The sequence below is a fragment of the Micromys minutus genome (assembly GCF_963924665.1).
Source record: "Micromys minutus genome assembly, chromosome: 24".
In the NCBI taxonomy this organism is placed as follows: Eukaryota; Metazoa; Chordata; class Mammalia; order Rodentia; family Muridae; genus Micromys; species Micromys minutus.
The window spans coordinates 33457253-33470559 of record NC_137959.1 but is presented as its reverse complement, the minus strand read 5'-3'; the positions used below and the strand labels follow the sequence as shown (position 1 = coordinate 33470559).

Genomic DNA, 13307 nt, shown 5'->3' with positions numbered 1-13307 from the left:
GACCTTAGACGAAACTCCATTTCCTAGCCTGTAAAAGAAGTTGCCACAGGAGACATGCTGTGGCCTGAGTGAAGGTTATATACTCCCAATATAACAGGAAAGAAGCTTGCCTTGCGGTCAGTCCCAGCTCAGGTATGGGATGGGCACTACATACAGCTCTACCACTCTGAGAGCAGGCAGCCCAAGGCCTGGCATACCTGGCTGCTCTGTCTGGAGTAGGGAGACAGCCCCCACAGTAGCGCCTCCCCAGTGAGGCTGGCCAAGTGAGAAAACCGATGGCTTTACCTGAAGGCACTGCTGTGGCTAGGACCAGGGCACAACTGCTCCCAGATGCAACTTTGGAAACATCAGTCTACCTCCCATACCCTGGCCCACACTGCTCCTCTCCTCTTTCGAGGAGGACACACACTGCCTGAAACATCTTAGACAGCATCTGTGGCCAATGTTTTCCTGGGCCTTGAGCCACTGCCTCCTGAGCCAGGGCTTGATCACTGTTGGCTGAAGAGTGAAAGTGACAACCTCTTGGTTGTCGTTTGGGGCTTCTCGGGCCCAGCAGCTATTGGTAGAGGTGCTGCTGTCCTAAGGGGGCAGAGGGACTCAGCAGGTAGTACTAGCTCCAGAGTGTGGCTAGCTGTTATCCAAGCCATTTAGTCTGGGAGAGATTCGAGGCCACAGGGATGACACTGGGGATAGTGTGGGATGTGTGCCCACGAGTCTACATGCTGTCATAACAATACCATTAGCAAATGTGGGGACAAAGGTCCAGAGCAGGGATTATTCTGAGGAACTGAGGGATATTCTTGTTTTGTTAACTCAGCACAAATGAGTTACTTGGGAAGAGGAAACCTCAATTAAGGAATTGCCTCCAGCAGAGAGGCCTGAAGGAATACATGTGGGCATATTTGATTAATGATTGATGTGGGTGGTGCTACCATGGGCAGGTGGTCCTGGGTTGTTCAAGCAAAACAAATAAACCATACAGAGCAAATAAGTAAGCTACATGGTCTCTGCTTCAGTTCCTGTCCTGACTTCCCTCAGTGACTGGACTATTACCTGGAAGTGTAAGATGAAATAAACCCCTTTCTTCCCAAGTTGCTTTTGGTTAGTGTTTTGTCATAGCAAGAGAAAGCAAACTAGAACAGAAAGATACCCAGACTGGGGCCTGGGGAAGCAGATGTATCTTGCTCTCTGGACCTCCTTCATGGTAGGGGATCATTTCTAGCCATCATGACCAGCCTTGCTGCTTGCTTGAGACAGCATCTCCTGTACCTCAGGCTGGCCTGATGATCCTCTTGCCTTCACCTCGCCAGTGCTGGGGTGACAAGCATCTTTTACCCACCGCAGCACTCAGGTGCTAGGTAACAGGGATACCTGGTGGCAGCGTGGATGGTGATTCGCTCGCAAGTCTAGAGCAGAGCTGTCACTCCCCTGCCATTCTACCCATTCATCTGCCACTAGCTTTCCTTTTGGAGAATCCTTTCTTAACCTCACTTAGGATGGGTAGAAAGCCTGAGCGTGGCCTATGGCTCCTAAGCCTTGGTGAGAATGCAGGATGGTGAGTGTGAAAACCTCCCCAGCTGTTCTGCTTGCAGGCCAGCTGCCTGCTCCACCCTGGGACAGCCCCTCTCCAGAGTGTGAGCTGCCCCTCTGCACCCCAACCCTGCAACCTGACTCCTCCTCCAGCTGCCTGACATCCCTTTTCATCCACTGTGTCCATGCCCGTGTCTACACTCAACTTTCCCAGGTCCCTGCAGAAGCTAGAAGGCTGGAACTACCAACACCTCCTGCCCATGTAGCACACATGTGCATCTATTAAGAAAATGGGAGCCCAGAGAGGGTATGGAATCTGCCTGAGGCCACACAGCAAAGTTATGGAGAACCTGGTCCAGATCCCATTCACTCAAAACCATGCACTGACCCACATTAGAGTCTTTTACATAGAAGACTCATTCCTTGGGCTCAAGATTTTCCTGAAGAAACTTGTTTATCTAGTTTCTCTCTGAGGATTTATCTTGCCTTGACTCGGACAGGCTTCCCTCCCCTCTTCAGACAAGATATTGCCAGAAGAGCCCCCCAAAAGGGGCTCTGGGAAGTATCAGGGTTTCTGGCCTGGCCTGAGGCCAGCCCCAGGACAGTGTCCTCCTGGTGCCTTCCCCCTTCCTCCTTAGGGCCTACCTGGATAATGTAGGGTCAATGTAGTAGTCAGGCTGAGGAGGCTTCTTGTCACCGTATCTTTCTACTCTCAGAAGGAGTGATCCAGACATGTAGCCCAACTACAGTGGCGTCGTCCTTGAACCCTGAGTATACTCCACCCACCAAACATTTCAGAGTTCACTTGGTTGACACCAAAGCTGATGAGACACATGCAGCACAAAGTTGACAGGGGAAGGGGCAGGGAGGTGAGTGCAGCAGGCTTATCCTGAGGCTGTCTGCATCTATCCTAAGGGCAAATGCCTGAGGCCTTCACTGCAGCAAGGCGCCAGGCTTGCTGAGTGACTCCAATGGCCTAGGAGGGAATTCTAGACACATAGTGCAGCTGATGCAAGCTGGGTGCACTCCATTCAGCGTAAATCTTCTCAGTGGCTCTGCTTGTTTCCATGGTGACCTGACAAGTGAAATTTTCCATCTCCGATGCCAAATGCCTGTGGATGAGGCAAAGCCTCCAAGGGTTACCAAATATAGACACAGCCCAACAGGCTGTGGGGCCAGGGCCAGCAGAGGGTTCAGGGTGGGAGCTTGGAACCCCTTGCCCAGAGGGTGCCAGACTGGGCAACTCAGCTATGTTCTTCCTGAGAGTAGGATCCTAGAAGAATAGAGCAGGTACATTCTTGTTCCCTATTCCTCTGGAATGATGGTGGGCAGGTCCTGATGATGCTGGAGCACTCAGAGGGCCAAGTTTGAGCATCTCATAGAATGGAGTAGCAAGTTAGCTAAGCCCGTGAGGTCCCAACACTGGGCTCTATCTATCTGGCTGTCCGACCTCCCACCCATTCATTCCCAGAGCTCCTCTCTCCAGGGACTTCTGCTGGGCAAAGATCTCAGACTTAGGCCTGGTCTCTCTAAGCACCCCCGCTCCCCCCAGCCTGCTTGGGAAAGCATGGCTATATATTTCTGCCTTTTAAACTCTCCCAGAACCTCCATCTTGGGATCTGCTGTGGATTTGAAGACAATAGAAAGGTAGTTATGGAGTAAATAGGGTTAAAGGACAAAGGGTAAGGTGTGGGGGTAGGGCATCTCAGCAAGCCCCTTGGATCTCCCATGGAGTAGCCTGGAGGCAAAGGGTAGTCAGTGCCTGGGGCCCAGCACTCACTCAGTCTGCAGCAGCTCAGGGTTGGGCACACACTGGAGCCTGTGAGAGAGCAGCTGGAAGGCACTGCTCTGGGGCAACAGCATGAGCAGACCGTAGAGGGCCTTGATCAGGTATGGGTTGTTCTTCACATCCAGCAGTTGCAGGCGTAGATCTGCAGTTGGGCAGAAGTCGGGTCAGGAATTCTAGCTCTGCTCTAGAATATACTAGCCCAGATCCCCTGGGAAAGAACTGGAAGCTCCTTGGACCTAGCACTGCTAGGCTGAGACATACCTGCCTTAGGGTTAAGCAGTTGCTCCTCTACAGGCAGCCCGGCCTGGGCCCCCTTCTCTCATAGAATTTTAGCCATTTCCATGACCCAATTTTTTCCTACCCACCCATTTGACCGACCTATCTAGCACCCCCCACAGCCTAAGATCCCCAAACCTGCTGTTGGGCTAACCCTAACCTTCCCTAGGCTCAGCTGCTTCCTTATAATGAAGACTGGGGGCTGGGGGCTTGTGGAGTAACAGATTCCCCAGTTGGCGCTGCACGTGCCAGCATGTGAGCTATAAATAGGATGAGCTAGAGAGAAAGAGTGGATTAGGGCTTCGCTGAGGGAGGGCAGATGGGAAAATGCATTGTGTGCAGTGAGGTGCACACCAAAGCCCAACGTCCAGGAGGTGATTTGGATTTCCATCTCAGACACAGCCACTTATCACCACCTCACCCCTTCAAGGTCAGGGACACTCTCATTCTCTGCCCTGCATCTATGTCAATTCTAGGATCTATGTCTGCACCTCAAGGTGGCTAAGTCGGTCCAAGGCCTGTCAGGGAGACCGGAATGGAGAGAGGCTCTCCTTTCCCTCCTGGGCCTCTGTAGTACTGCTCTGCTAACATCTTAAACAATGGCAGATATTATTTGTAGACAATGAGGCACACCTTTCAGAGAGTAGACCTGAGTCTTGGAGAGTGGTCTTGCCTCCCAGTAGGACAAGAAATCTGGGAGGGTGCTGGGAGCCTGCACAGCCAGGCCCTGGTGCCAGGTAGCAGAGGACTAGGTAGCCTCTTAGTGCCTCCTCTTATCCCAAGGGGCAGAAGCCATAGCACCACGATACTGTAACACACATATCTGATATTCACCAAGCTTCCTAGCACAGAACTTCTACAGTCTTCAGAATCTTTCAAAATTTTTCATGCTGATGAGTTGAAGGTTGAGCTGGTCGCCAATGGCCAAGGTAAATTAACCATGCTTAAGTAATGAAGCTCCCATAAAAACTCAGGATTGGGTTAGAAGTATACTAGTTTCTTTCTCCATTTCTACTGTAGTGTCTCTTATGAGAAGCAACAACTTGCTTCCTAGAGTTCTGTGAGACACAGAAGCAAAGTAATCAAACCTGAGGGCTTGTGTGAGCCCTGATTTTATAGCTGGGTGCCCATAAGCCCAGGGCTGGCCGGTAAGACTGGATGCTGGCTCCAGGTAGGCTGTATGAAGACTGAGCTGCATTGGATGCTGCAGCTGGAGGAAGGAGAAACACCTGCTGGGGTTACAAAAGAGTTGATCTGCAAGGTGTTTGCACAGGGAAACTTTGCTTTATTGTTCAAGGTAAGGTTTCTCTGTGTAGTCTTGGGTGTCTTGGAATTCACTCTGTAGACCAGGCTAGCCTCAAACTCAGAGATATTGTCTGTCTCTGCCTTCTGAGTGATGAGATTAAAGGTGTGTGCCTCTATTGCCCAGCTAGGAAAACTTTTTACCAGGTACACAGCTGTGGAAAAGCCTGAACCTGCTTCCAGTTCTTTCTTCCCACCGGACCTTGAGGAGCTTGGCTTGCTTAGCATCTTTGCTGTTGGAACTTTCTCTATCTTATACTTGAGAATGAGCTGCTCAGGGCTTCCTCTTGATTAGCTTAGACCTGCTTTCAAGTGAATTCTTTTACCCTGTGGGGCCCTCAGGAAGTGAAGTGCTAGGCAGGGCATGCTTTGGACAGGTTGAAGTCTTTCTCCTGCTGTCTCCAGGGCCTGAATCATGGCAGCACCTGCTGCTTAGAGCAGCTGGTCCTTTAAATGTGAGGGAGCTGGGGGAGGGGGAAAATCCTTGAGGCCCACATTTGTTTCTGGGTCCCAGGGTAAAGGCTCATCACTTAGGCCAGAGATGCTGCCAAGGAGCAGAGGCCCAGGTGGCCACCTAGACTAGGAAGGTGGCTAGAGCCAGGGCTGCCTCTGCTTTCTCCACTATACTATAAACACACGTATTATTTGGAGTGCTGCCTGCTTTGGGGAGCAGGCGTGCAGCATGTGTGGAGGCACCAAGAGCTGTGCTTGCCCAGGCAGCCGCTGCTTTTGCACGTTTAGCCTGGGTGTTACTCACCAGGCAGCTCTCGCTCATTGGTTCCTGGCACATGCCAGCTCCTGGGCAAGCAGAAGTACCTATAACCACAGAGTCAGGGCAGAAGCAGCAGGCTGGGGAGAGGCAGCTAGAAACAGCCCAGGGCAGGGTCTGGCTTTAACGTTCTGATGGGTTTCATGACAGCACTGGCCTGTGTGTATGTGACCCATTTTGAGGAAACAGAGACAAAACTAAGTTCTGATGCAATGCGTCCCATCCCACTCCAGTGGGCCCCTTCTCTGATACTATCTTCTTGACATGCTAGAAGACTTCTGGGGTCAGCTCCCTCAGTCTCCACACTCAGTTAAGAGTGGCATCTGAAATTGGTTCCATACCTCCCACTCTGCCTCCAGGCCTGCTGAAGGCCATGGTAGGTCTACGGCCCTGACAGGATCTTACATGTAAAGATGGGGCACTCAATTAGTTGCACCAGTTTGTCCACCTCTGTGAGGAAATCCACTGTGACTTCCAGGTCCCCACTGAGTGGGCAGTCAAGGAAAGTGTCCTTATTGGGAGTGTCTTTGCCCAATGGGTAGCAAAGGATGGACTTTAGGGAGTCCATCTGAACTTGGGCTCAGAATCCCATCTGTCCCTTCCCCAGACTCACATCCAATCTCTCTTTTCCTGTCCCTCTAAATGGGGTGTGGCCCAGCTGTTCCTTTCTCATGGATGCTTGGGTTCTGCTCCTGGTTTTTACCAGAGAGGACAGTGCATTAGTGGGAAAGGGAAGCTTAGAACTGGCCAGTGGGCTTAAAGTTTCTGGGTCACCCAAGTGGCTGAGAAAAGTAGACTTATCTGTGGAAGGGTGCCATGCAGGAACACTTCACCCTTCACAAGGCTTCTGTGCTATCACAGCAGGAAGTAAGTCTTACTTCCCCAACACTGTTCTGATCCTAGGTTCAAAGATGAGGCTGTTTTGATTTCCAGTGGTAGATTAAAAATTTTCTGACTGTGGATGCCTTTTGGTGAGGCAGGTCATTATGCATCCTGTGTATGTGAGGTGGGCTCCTGGTTCTTCCTGAAGTTTTCAAAGTTCAGACAGGTGAGCCAGCCCTACAGGTCTCTCCATCATGTTCTTATACCAAGGCCTTTTCCATAAAAAAGGAAAAAAAAAAAAAAGAAAAAAAAAGTGTGGGGGAGAGGGTTAGCAGGAGATACAGGGAACTGAGTACCTGTCTATTTCCTAATGAAGGAGGTGGGCCACACCTCAGCTGGTCTCCACTCCTGCCTCCCCTTCAGGAGGTCTAAAAGGGCCCTTTAGAAGGAGCAGATAACAGCTCCTTTCTGAACACACCATTCCACATAGCACTCCTGGTGGGAGGCCTTGGTGATGTCCCAAGCCCTGGAAGGTGGGTATAAGAAAATGGCAGCAGGGGCCACTCTTGGCCCTCCCCAGAGGATGGATGACAACAGAGGATACAACTTCTGGATGAGGTCATAGGCATGGCGGTAGTTCTGGGTGAGGAAGCAGAGGGACACGGTGGTGACTGGGTTGTGGCACCAGGAGCGGTACAGGCAGCAGAAGAGATTCTGGCTTTCCTGAGAAAGAGGTGAAGCAGTTAGAAGGCTTGGCTCCTTGTCACTGGATCCACACAGGATGTAGGGAGGGAAGGATCTTGAGGGGCTGTGACATGTGGCTCTTGGGGGCAGCTGGGATGCCAGCTCAGCACTGGGCTGTGTTTGGCAGCCCAGCTGGGAACGAGCTGTCACAAAGGAAATGCTGACAGCTCCTTAGACCCTGTTATTACCTTCTGGCCTCACAGAGCCACGTGGTAGTGGCAGCAAGGCCTAGTCAAAAGTGAGCCTACCCTTTGTAAGCTGACATTTCTGCCACTGGCAAAATGACAGTAATTGTCTCTCGGAACTCTGTGGTCCCAGAGCCTGGGCTGGGAAGAAGTTTCCTCTGGGCCCAGGCTCCTCTCTCTCCCCCTAAATCCCATCTTCCCCTTCTTGGTAGTCCACTTCCTCATGGTCTCATGAGCCCATACTCAGGGAGTCCCTGAGCTGAGGAAAATTCTTAAGATTTTTTTCTGTAGATGTCTGCAAGGAACCACAGGAGGAAGGCAGGGCTGTGGCCTGGATCATTCCAAACCACTTGGCCTCAGCTATCTTCACAGACATGGGCTTAAATGTCCTTGAGACTCCCAGGGTAAGGTTGAGGTAGGGTCATGCGGGGTGGGGGCAGAGTGACCCAAACCCAGACTGGGAGATAAATCCCTGACACTCATGTACCCACGATGGCCCTGGGCTCTGTAAGCTGAGGGAACCCCAGTGTCTTGGCTTTCTGGTAATCTCTCTGTTCTTTCTGACCAATCTTTGGGTACCCTAACCCAAAGCCTGGGGCAGGAAGCAATGAAGTGTCATGCATTTTGAAGCATTTATGATGATAGGCATTTTATGAGACTGATGTGTTCAGCTGGGAGAGGGGCCAGAGCAGAGAGGAACACAAAGAGAGCAATTAACCCTTTGTTTTCCAGCAATATTTCAATTTTTACCAAGTGAAAGAGACTTTGCTGAGCAGAGCATCCCAGATCCAGCAGAGCCTGTTTCAAAAGGGACAGTGAATGGTTGGGGAGGAATTGGAAAGAGTTGTGGACCTGGTCTTGGGCAGTGAAGACTCCCAGTTTACCCATCTCTTAGGAGCCTCCTGGGAACAGCCAAGGAGTGAGCGGGATAACCGTATACCCACAAGCCTAACATGGGGTCAGAGGGGAATACCAGAGTCTTCAGGTCCTTGAGCTGGTTTCTCAGCTGGAAGAGCTCAGTGGAGGTGAGCAGGATAGTATTGAGGGTGTGCACCATGGTGGACGCAAACTTGAGGTCCTCTTCCCGAAGCAGGATGTCTGCCATGGAGTGGAAGATGTTCTCTGCATTCAGCAGGAGGCAGAGCTGCCTGGAAAACAAGCCAGGAAAGGTCACACTCCAGAGACTTTTCAGGGTCTTAGAGAAACCTGCTCTTTATTAGGACTGTAGGGGGCCTCAGTGCTGGGGTATGCAAGGAAAAGGACCCCAGGGATTGCAGCAGCACACAGAACATCTCTTTACTTCCCAATATCATCTTTGAATTAGAAACTATGGCACACAAGCTCTATTTGTGCTTTACCTCCCTCAGAAAACGGTCAGGCCTTCCTTTGGCTACTAGGAATGCACTGAGATACCTTCCTGAGATTCGCAAATCTACAAGTTATATTGTGTGTGTTTCCGGTATACATCAACAGTACCTCCCCACACCAAGGTGGTTCTGCCCCTCTTGAATTTTACTTCTCTCTAGACTTCATCTTTATCTGAGAATGTCTCCATACACAAGTCTCTTGGGTGAAAATGTCTATGGTGTTCAGTTCTGGCCTTACTTGAAGGGATGTATGCAGGTTGCTGTGCCCAGTAGCACTTGTGGGCTAAAGTGACCATGTCAACCAAGTGGCATTGGCACAGGGAGGTAAAACAACTGGACCACACATTTCTTAGTAAGAGCCTTGGGAGTAAGAACTAGGCTCTAAGAAAGAGGCTCTGTTATAGAGAGAAACCTAGAGAACGAGGAAAAGCAGGTTTCTCGGGGTTCCTGGGGCCAAGTGAAATACCAGCAGACTGAACACATCCTGAGGTCAGACTGCGAGGGCCTGTTGGTGGGGCAGGGGTGTGCAAGGGGCAGTGAACAGCTAAATGTACATGCTTCCTGTTAGATAGGGACTGTTGGTCAAGGTACCTTGTCCCCATGATCTTTGGGCTAGGCTAGTGTCTTCTGTCTGCCTGTCCTTGTACCAGCCTGCTGGGTCCATGGGATCTAGGCTGGGGACATTTGGGATTCATGATTTTGCCTTTCCATTACCAAGTGCTTTGGGGTTTGGGGCTGGGGCTGGGAGTGTGGCAGAATTGTTTCAAGTCTAGTTGCAAAGCCATGGTTGGTGTATATAATGAAGCAAGAAATTCAGCCCGGATCAAGTCCCATACAAGAAGGAGCTTTGAGGCATTTTGCCTCAAAGGGTGGCTTATGTTATTCAGTACACAATACCTTGAAGCCTCTGCTTCAAGAAGAACTCAAGAAGTTAGACTCCAGAGAACCAAATAACTCTATTAAAAATGGGGAACAGAGCTAAACAGAGAATTCTCAACTGAGAAATACCGAATGGCTGAGAAGCACCTAAGGAAATGTTCAACTTTTGCTTGAACATTTGCAAACAATGCAAATCAAAACAACCCTAAAATTCTACCTTACACCAGTCAGAATGGCAAGAATGTGGATAAAGAGGAACACGTCTCCATTGTTGGTGGGATTGCAAGCTGGTACAACCCTCTGGAAATCAGTCTGGTGGTTCCTCAGAAAATTGGACATAGTACTGCCTGAGGACGCAGCTATACCACTCCTGGGCATATACCCAAAAGATGCTCAAACATGATAAGGGCATATAATCCACTATGTTCACAGTAGCCATATTTATAATAGCTAGAAACTGAAAACAATCCAGCTGTCCCTCAATGGGAGAATGGATACAGAAAATGTGTGTTACATTTACACAATGGAATACTACTCAGCTATTAAAAACAATGATTTCATGAAACTCGAAGGCAAATGAATGGCTCTAGAAAGTATCATCCTGAGTGAAGTAACCCAATCACAAAAGAATACACAGGGTATGTATGCACTCATTGATAAGTGGTATTAGGCAAAGAGCTTGAAATACCCACTCACAGACCACATGAAGCTCAAGAGGAAGGAAGACCAAAGAGTGGATGCTTCAGTTCTACTTAGAAGGGAAACAAATAATCAAGGGAAGTAGAGGGTGGGAGGAACTTGAGAGGAAGAGAGGAGGGGGAGGGGAAAACAGGCAGAATCATAGAAGCAGGGTAAGGGGGGATTGGAGAGGGGGTTTACAGAGGGGAAACTTGGAAAGAAGACAACATTTGAAATGTGAATAAAATATTCAATTAAAAAATGGCCACTTCTATGTGGATGGGCAAAGGCCTTGGAGCCCTGTGATCTCAAATAGCCAGGTGACCCAGTATGTCAACATAGCAATTTATTTCTTGAATGGAGGCAATACCTGTCTGAAATGGGGGGGAGGCAGCCAAGGCAGGTGGGAAGATAATGTTTGGTGCATGGCACCTGGGAAGAGGAACCTTTCTGTAGAACTCAGACAGTGCTTTCTACCCTCTGTCCACCCATGGAGGGGCCCTGTCTCCAAGGCTATGGGACAGAAATGTTCAAAAAGGGCAGGCTGGGGAGAAGTAGTACTGACAAATGGCTGCAAAGTGTCCATCGCCCACAGCTGCTGCCGTTTCCATGACAGAGAGCAGCAGCTGAATGGCTGCCAGGCAGTGCTTTCCAAGGACCCCAGGTCAGCCAGGCTGGGACTCGCAGAAGCTAGAGCCTGGGGTAGCCCTCACAGTTGGATGGGTTAGGGATGGTCTGTGTATGCAGGCAAGGCTGAGAAAAAGCAGGCAGGCACCATGGTCTCCTGCTGTCCCAGAGAACCTCTGCTGCTGGTTCTGTAGGTCAGGGTGGGAGAGTTTTCTGTAAATAATCTTGTTGCCACGTTCCTCCCTACCTCACCTGAATGCCACATCCCCTTTTCTTTGTCTTTGTCTTTCAGTGGGCTTGAGTCCCATGAATATGTTCAAAGTGGCCTAGAGTCAGTGACTTCCACATGTGCCTGCCTCTTCAGCCCTAGGCCTCCTTGAGGGGACTCCAGAGGAGACAGTCCTTGTGGATGTCTCCCAGGCATTTTGGACTTCACGGCCTCTGTACAACTCTTGCTGTCCCTGAAGATTTACCTTCCTGTAGTAGTAAGCACCATTATGCTGCTGACCCAGTCTCATGGTCACTAGCTCCTCATCCCGGTCTGGCCTTGTGCTCAGGGCTTTGCCTTCACATCCCGTCTCAGCATCATCTCTGGGAGAGATCCACTGACCAGGGAAAAAGCCAGCCATGTCTTGCTGGATCAATCCTAAGACACCTCTCAGTCTGACTTCCTATTCACTTAAAATTTCTTTTAAAATTTAGAAATACTTATTTTTGGGCTGGAGAGATGGCTCAACAGTTAAGAGCACTGGCTGCTCTTTCAGAGGTCCTGAGTTCAATTCCCAGCAACCACATGGTGGCTCACAACCATCTGTAATGAGATCTGATGCCCTCTTCTGCTGTGTCTGAAGATAACTCACATGAAATAGATAAATCTTTAAAAAAAATACTTATTTTTATTATTTTTAATTATGTGTTTCTCTCTGTGTGTCTTATTATAGGTACCCATAGAGGCTGGGGACCTCAGATTCCCCTGGAGTTGCAGTTACAGATGGTTGTGAGCTGCCTGGTGTGGGTGCTGGAAACCAAGCTTGATCCTCTGTAAAAGCAGTGTGAACTCACATGACTAAGCCTCCTCTCTCTAGCTTTCCCCACAGTAGCTCAGACAAATCTAAAAGGCAAATCCAAGCCAGCCTCTCCATTTCTTAGGGCCTCATCCATGGCTTCTTGTTGGGTCTATTGTGAAGCCCAGCTCCTGCTGCTGAGCACAAAAACCTCTCCAGCCTCGGCTTGATATCCTTTGCTTGGGACACCTTAGCCTATGGGCTGGTCTTCTGATGTGGACCTTACCACATCTGTTGTGCTGACTTCTGGCCATTGAGGTCTCAAGTCCACTTTGCACCTTGGAGAAGCCTAGGTCTGATGTGCCACCTTTGTCTGCCAACCTCTAAGAGAAGGCCCAATTTCTTTCAGAGCGTTGGCACTGTGGCTGTGCTTTTGCTAGGCTGTTGTCTCTCACACTAGAATATGAGCTACAAAGGCAAGGTCTTGTCTGTGACCCTCAAGTACCTCCAACTAAGAGGACCTGATTCGCAGCAGCTGCTCTATCACTAGGGCTGGATTTTATTGCACAAAGGGACCTTGCTCATTTTGTTCAAAGGCTTCATGTACAGAGGCTGGGAAGTGGCTCAACGGTTATATCCTAGCGGTTATAGTATCTGCTATGCAAGCTCAAGGATTTAAATTTGGATTCCCCAAATGCATGAAAATGTCAGGTGTGTGTGTGATAGCAAGCCTCAGAAGATGGAAATGAAATCCTTAGAGTACCTTGGCTAGACTAGCCATTGCTGTAAACTCTAGGTGTGATCAAAAAACCCCACCTTAATGAGTATGAGAGAAGAGCTATTGAGGACAATACCCAGCATCAACCTTGGGCCTCTACGTGCATGTGTACATACACATGCACACCCAAATATGAAAAATAAGCCCCTATGCAGATGAAAAATGAGAAAAAGAATAAAAGGCTCATGGACAGGTCTGCAGAGACCACTGTCCCTCCTTCTCCCACTTCTGACACTTCTAGGTTCACTCACAGGCAGGTTGCAGCAGGCTGTAAATGCTCTGGCTGGCAGAGAACAGACATTTAGACTTGAACTTACCCCTATACCAAGTGTGTCATCCCAGAGCTACCCTGCCCTGTCTCCTGTTATCCTAGGAAGTCTCCAGAGCACATGCTTCCAAGAACACAGAACATGGCAGCCCCTGAAAATCTGAAGCAATAGCAAAAGGTTCCTTGGCTCTTGATTCTGGAGGTTCCAGTGCGAGCCTGAAGGCTCCCTAGCTTTGGGCCTCTGTCAAGGATAGACTCCCATGGGCCCATGGGAACATGGGATGGAGCA

General features: G+C 49.7%; 1 protein-coding gene across 1 annotated transcript in view; it reads right to left on the bottom strand.

Annotated features, from left to right (window-relative positions):
• Window positions 1-13307, bottom strand: part of VAC14 (VAC14 component of PIKFYVE complex) — a 96144-nt gene that overhangs the window by 1416 nt on the left and 81421 nt on the right. The window contains exons 15-18 of the mRNA XM_080936623.1: window positions 8391-8565; window positions 7093-7211; window positions 6072-6151; window positions 3311-3461 (exon numbers count right to left, since the gene is read on the bottom strand). Of these exons, the coding sequence (XP_080792749.1) occupies window positions 3311-3461; window positions 6072-6151; window positions 7093-7211; window positions 8391-8565 (525 nt within the window). The remainder of the gene's footprint in view (window positions 1-3310; window positions 3462-6071; window positions 6152-7092; window positions 7212-8390; window positions 8566-13307) is intronic.